This window comes from Poecilia reticulata, linkage group LG10, assembly GCF_000633615.1.
Source record: "Poecilia reticulata strain Guanapo linkage group LG10, Guppy_female_1.0+MT, whole genome shotgun sequence".
In the NCBI taxonomy this organism is placed as follows: domain Eukaryota; kingdom Metazoa; phylum Chordata; class Actinopteri; order Cyprinodontiformes; family Poeciliidae; genus Poecilia; species Poecilia reticulata.
In genome coordinates, this window is record NC_024340.1 from 24202993 (window position 1) to 24209561 (window position 6569).

A 6569-nucleotide genomic window follows, 5' to 3' on the forward strand; every position below is an offset into this window, starting at 1 on the left:
ATCTGCTCATAGTCAAAAGCGCGAACTGCATGGATAACTCCGCTATCAGCACTAACAGATACATATGAGGAGACTGACACTCCGTTAACAGAAGAGTCCTCCAGAATGTAAGAAACACGAGAATTTTGATTCCAATCAGCGTCTGTAGCTTTCACTSTATCTATAGACACACCTGGTGTGTTGTTTTCTACAATGTAGGCCTCATAAGCGCTTCTGTCAAAGACAGGTGCGTTGTCATTCACATCAGAGATCTGTAAGGTGAGWGTGACGCTGCTGGAGAGGGAGGGCACWCCTTCATCAGAACAGGTCACTGTGATGTTRAACTCAGAGGCRCTCTCTCTGTCCAATTCACTATCCGTTACAAGGGTATAAAAGTCATTTGATGAAGTTTTAATAGCAAATGGTATATTTTCRTTTATTCTGCAATTTACACGACCGTTGTTACTTGAATCTGGGTCAGTRACGCTAAACATTACTATAACTGTATTATAGGGAGAGTCTTCCAGAAYAGAGTCAGATTTTGACATGATACTTATAACAGGKTCATTGTCATTTACGTCAATCACATCAACTATAATTTTACTCGAGTCAGAAAGACCACCACTGTCTGTAGCTACAATATCAATTTGGTAATTTTTCGCTCTTTCAAAGTCAATCTCCCCCACTAAAATGACTTCACCATTTTCTTTTATTTGAAAAATATCAGACAAACTATCAATAGAAGACGATAACGCATACRAAATTTTCCCGTTGATTCCCTTATCTGCATCAGAAGCACTCACTGTTGTCAGTGTGGTTCCTTTCTGAGAATTTTCTGCTATGGTTGCTTTGTAAACCGACTGTGTAAAAACAGGAGGATTGTCATTTACATCGAGAACAGTCACAAAAATTTTCACTGTACCAGACATTTGGGGTTCTCCCCCATCTACAGCTTTTAGCAATAATGAAATCTCTTCCTCTTTCTCTCTGTCTAAAGGTTTATGCAAAATCATCTCGACCTTTTTATTTCCATCTGCCTCATTTTCTACCTTCAACACRAAATTATCTGTAGGTTTTAAGCTGTAATTTTTTATACCGTTTCTGCCGATGTCTAAATCAACGGCTTTCTCTAAGACAAATTTAGAGCCCGTAACCGCAGATTCGCTGATTTCAAAACGCTTCTCGCCATGTTTAAAGCTGGGACTGTTGTCGTTGATGTCGGTAATCTCGACAGTTATCCGAAAAAGCTCCATGGGTTTTTCTAAAATGATCTGCAAATGCAAAGCACAAGGCGTCGTCTGTCTGCAGAGCAACTCTCTGTCGATCTTTTCTTTCACCAGAAGGACTCCTCTTTCTCTGCTCAGCTCGACGTATTCTGCACTTTCGCCCGTGAAGATGCGAGCTTTACCCGATTGTAATCTTWTCACATCCAAACCCAAATCAATTGCGATGTTTCCCACCACAGATCCCTTCGGCATTTCTTCAGGAACAGAGTAGCTGATCTGACCTAGAGCTGAACAGACGCAGCAAAGCAAGATGGAAAACAGTACTTGCCGTTCCATTGTTCTGTCCGATGCTTTGCGCTCCCGTTCAAAAAAATAGATTAGATTTACACAAAGAAATAGAGCCAGTAGAAAGTGGAAGAAACAATAAAATAAAACCAATTCAAATCCAGATGATAGGAAGAAGTAGCACGAGTTAAAATCGTCAACATACGATCTGTGAGTTTTACAAAGCAGCGCACTTCTCTCAATTTCCTCTCTTAAATACTGACATGGCACGGGGGGTTTGCTTTAAATCTTTACTACAACCCCAACAAATTGACCAACAGCGGCCCACAGAGCTGACAAAGCAAAACTGCAAGAGTTATAAAGTAAATATGAACTGACTTCTGTAAAGATATCACAAAAAATGATTCAAAAATAGTAATGGGTAACACAATCCAACCAAAAGGAACGTGAATCAATTAACAATAYAAAATTGCTGAAAATAAAAATAGAAAAATACCCAAAATAAAGAAACAAATGTAGTAGAGCATTAAGACACAAGCAGAGAGAGAGAGACAAAAAAAAAAAACAGCAGGAGTTTAGCTGATTATTAGCGCTTCTGTCCAGGGGTGCTGAAATTTAGCCTGCCTCTAAGCCTTTTTCAACAAGTCTTAAAGTGACTATAAATTAAAATGATCTTAAACAAAAAAATAGACTTTATATTACAATAAATAACCTTGAAACACTCGAAAAGAAAAAAAAAGATGATAAAAAACCTTGATAAACTATCGATAAAACTTTATTGCTTTGGAACTATGCAACAAAAGGAGGAAATAAAAAAAATTCAAATGAAAACGAAACGTGCATAAATTAACTGAATTATAGCTGATTATTATAACTAACCTCAAGAGGAGAATCAGGTTCATCCAGGATGCTCTTCTCGCTCTGTATCCTCTGCATCGTCCCTGTTGAACTGGGGTCCATTATTAACACGTTCTGACTACCAGCTCTTTCGAACTTCAAGTCACTCTTTCTGGAGTCAGTCGTCCTGCACACCTCGTAATTGTACACGTGTGGCAGAGTYCCTGTTCCCAAAGTGTCTGAGTAACGAGGTGGATAATATGGAATCACAGGGAGGCTGGAGTGATACAGGATGCGAGACTGTCTCCATCTGTAGATCTTCACTGATATAATAACCACTAAACACGTGATGAAGAGGAAGGAAACCACAGCCAGAGCCAACACTAAGTAAAACGTCAGGTTGTCATTGTATTCCTTATCATGTGGAAAGTCAGTGAACTCCGACAACACTTCAGGGAAGCTGTCCGCCACCGCCACGTTAACAATGACTGTAGCTGAACGAGAGGGCTGCCCGTTGTCCTCCACTATGACAGTCAGTCTTTGTTTCACAGCATCTTTATCAGTCACCTGACGGATAGTTCTTATTTCTCCATTCTGYAAGCCMACTTCAAACAGCGCTCTKTCTGTGGCTTTCTGGAGTTTAWAGGAGAGCCAGGCATTCTGTCCAGAGTCCACATCCACAGCCACCACTTTAGTCACCAGGTAGCCCACATCTGCTGAACGAGGCACCATTTCAGCCACCATGGAGCCACCAGTCTGGACTGGGTACAGAACCTGAGGTGGATTATCATTCTGRTCCTGGATCAGGATTTTCACAGTSAYGTTGCTRYTVAGTGGAGGAGAGCCTCCATCYTGCGCTTTHAYGCRRAAHTRRAAATCTTTGATCTGCTCGTAGTCWAARGARCGMACTGCATGGATGACTCCACTMTCASCACTAACAGATACAWATRAAGAGACTGGCACTCCGTTAATARAGGASTCCTCCAGWATGTAAGAAACACGRGCATTYTGGTTCCAGTCAGCGTCTKTRGCTTTCACAGTAAATATAGACACACCTGGTGTGTTGTTTTCTACAATGTAGGCCTCATACGAGCTCCTCTCAAATACAGGTGCGTTGTCATTCACATCAGAAATCTGTAATGTCAGAATGACGCTGCTGGAGAGGGAGGGCACTCCTTCATCAGAACAGGTCACCGTGATGTTATACTCCGAGGCGCTCTCTCTGTCTAACTCACTGTCTGTCACTAAACTGTAGAAATTACTCGTTGATGACTTCAGYATAAATGGTATGTTTTGACTAATGTAACAATGCACCTTCCCATTTTCTCCTGCGTCTCTGTCCTCAATATTTATCATGGTAACAACGGTATTTAGGTCAGCGTTCTCTGGAATTACGTTTGACTTTGACATTATGTTAATTTCCGGACTGTTGTCATTTGTGTCTTGAACGTCAACAATTAATTTCGACGAATCAGTGAGTCCGCCATCGTCACTCGCTACAAGATTAAGTTGATAATTTCTCGACTCTTCAAAATCAAGATTACCAGTTAACATAACCTCACCGTTTTCTTTATTTATGTCGAATATTCTACTTTCGTCGTCATTTCTCGAAGTAATGGAGTATGTTATTTTACTGTTGGAACCTTGATCTGCATCTGATGCTGTAACAGTTASGACAACTGTTCCCCTGGGCGAGTTTTCGGTGACAGTAGCCTTATATGTTTTTAGCGTAAAAACTGGCGCATTATCATTCGCGTCTATAACTGTAATCACAATCAGCATCGTACCCGACWTCTGCGGTTCTCCTCCGTCTACAGCCGTCAAGACCAGATTTATCTGCTCCTCTTTCTCTCTGTCTAAAGGCCTCTGTAACACCATTTCCACATTTTTATCCGGTTGATTATCATAAARCTTTAGAGCAAAATTATTCGTCGGCTGTAGTTCGTATCCACGAACACTATTAATTCCAACATCAAGATCTACAGCTTTTTCCAGAACGAATGTTGCTCCAGTTGCCGCTGATTCGCTTATTTTGAAAACGACCTCATTTTTCTTGAACACTGGTGCATTGTCATTAATATCTGCGATCTGGATTGTTACTGTATAAAATTCCATCGGGTTTTCTAGTATTATTTGAAAGTGCAAAGCACAGGGCGTCGTCTGTTTGCAGAGCGTCTCTCTGTCGATTCTCTCCCTAACGAGGAGGAGTCCTCGTTCTCTGCTGAGCTCCACGTACTCACTGCCGTCTCGGGTATAAATCCGAGCTTTGCCAGAAATAAAACGCTGCGCCTCCAATCCTAAATCGTGAGCTATACTACCAATTAAAGATCCTTTCGGCAATTCTTCAGAAATAGTGTAGCTGACCTGCCCRATAACCGAACCGAGAGAGAAYGTAAACAGAAACAGCGTTACTTGCCTTGCCATTGTCCTGCRAAAATTCATGACACAAGTTCGGGATTTTTATATTCAGTAAAACGGGTATTAAATCCAATGTGAATTGTCCCTACTGCGTGATAGTCCACACGAAAAAGGAGTTCAAAATACCACGGTTCTTTCCAAGACGATGCACAGAAACGGAGCGCCTCTTTCTCCTCTGTTCAGTCCTTTCTTTATCATGCGGAGGGAGCAGAGGAGGTGCTGAAACAGACGTATTGTCAGTTTTCTACACTCTGGTCAACAGCGGCCCTAAGAGTTTGTATATAAAAACTGCAGACTACAAAAAGCATTTAATATTTTTTTAATGGGTTGAAAGTATATAAATAAACRATGATTATTGAAAGCTTATATAGTTATGAATAAAGTTTTTAATATCAAAGGGTTTCGTCAGACATCATGTTTGTTTACAAGCATTGAAGATAAATGGTAAGTTTTTTTWAAAAATAATCATTAACAGTATATCMTCTTTGCTCAACTCAGTGTCCTAATTTAACTTGTTTAGAGCAAGGCTGCGCAGGTAGAAGGTTTCTATCACTCAAAACAGCATCATAAACTTCCCATAAAATGATATGACAACTGATAGCATGAGTATGAAACAAAACACACAAAAAAGAAAGGAAGAAAGTACATACTACCAAAGCTGAGAAGGATAAAGAGCTGACCGTGGTTCTGAATCCGGTCGATCCTTAACAGTCACTATTATTTATGACTGCCAGAGACCATCAAAAATTGTGAATATCATCTTTACAACCATAATATCTGTTAAGGCATTCAGCAGATGCATAAAGACATCTAACATCCACCTGATAATCAAACAAACCTTTGATAATTGAAAAACTAACATAGACACACAAAAAAAGGTTTACTAAATTTAAAATAAGCGATCCTTCAACATGATAATCCATTGATTTCTCTTAGATGGCATTAAAACATGAAGATGTAGGGGGTCTAAAAACAAACTGTTTTTGAGAAGGACAAAACATTTTCAAAATAGAGATAAGTAAAAAAAATAAAAGGAAAAGAAAAATACAAGCAAATCAATAAAATAACACCTAAATATTACGGAAAACTGGAAACAATTTAAGTAATGTGGTTACGTTGCTGTTTACTTTAAAGGTTGATGTCTGTGATTTTTATACGAACAAGTTGTGAATGAATAAAATAACTAAACTATTTACTACAAGCATAAGAAATACTCAAAGCCAACCTATCTGTGTGTCTGCCGACCTGTTAACTTTTGTAGGCATAAATGGGTTCCTGTAAGTATAGTTAAAACACCTTTACAAAATATTGTAGAAATAAAAATAATTGTACTGCAATCAAACAAAATAAGAGGTAACAAACACCATCACACCAGATAATGTAAGATAATTGCAAACTAACCTCTTCTGGGGAGTCACGTTCATCCAAGATGTGCTTCTCACTCTGCAACCGCTGCATCGTCCCGGTCATACCCGGATCCATTATCAACATATTTTGACTACCAGCTCCGCCAAATTTACAGTCACTCTTTCTGGAGTCAGTCGTCCTGCAGACCTCGTAATTGTAAACGTGTGGCAGAGTTCCTGTTCCCAAAGTGTCTGAGTAACGAGGAGGATAATATGGAATCACAGGGAGGCTGGAGTGATACAGGATGCGAGACTGTCTCCATCTGTAGATCTTCACTGATATAATMACCACTAAASACGTRATGAAGAGGAAGGAAACCACAGCCAGAGCCAACACTAAGTAAAAAGTCAGGTTGTCATTGTATTCCTTATCGTGTGGAAAGTCAGTGAACTCCGACAACACTTCAGGGAAGCTGTC

At 39.7% G+C, this 6569-nt stretch overlaps 3 protein-coding genes across 11 annotated transcripts in view; all 3 read right to left on the reverse strand.

The window, feature by feature from the left end:
* The window catches only part of LOC108166613 (protocadherin gamma-B7-like), a 3498-nt gene extending 1751 nt beyond the window's left edge, over positions 1–1747 (reverse strand). The window contains exon 1 of the mRNA XM_017306994.1: positions 7–1747. Coding sequence (XP_017162483.1) covers positions 7–1541 — 1535 coding nt within the window. The 5' untranslated portion in view covers positions 1542–1747. The remainder of the gene's footprint in view (positions 1–6) is intronic.
* LOC103471737 (protocadherin gamma-C5-like) overlaps positions 1–6569 on the reverse strand; it is a 276959-nt gene that overhangs the window by 97662 nt on the left and 172728 nt on the right. The gene's annotated exons all lie outside the window — the stretch shown is intronic.
* The window catches only part of LOC103471710 (protocadherin beta-16-like), a 6965-nt gene continuing 2741 nt past the window's right edge, over positions 2346–6569 (reverse strand). Inside the window, exon 2 of the mRNA XM_017306995.1 lies at positions 2346–3502. Coding sequence (XP_017162484.1) covers positions 2346–3502 — 1157 coding nt within the window. The remainder of the gene's footprint in view (positions 3503–6569) is intronic.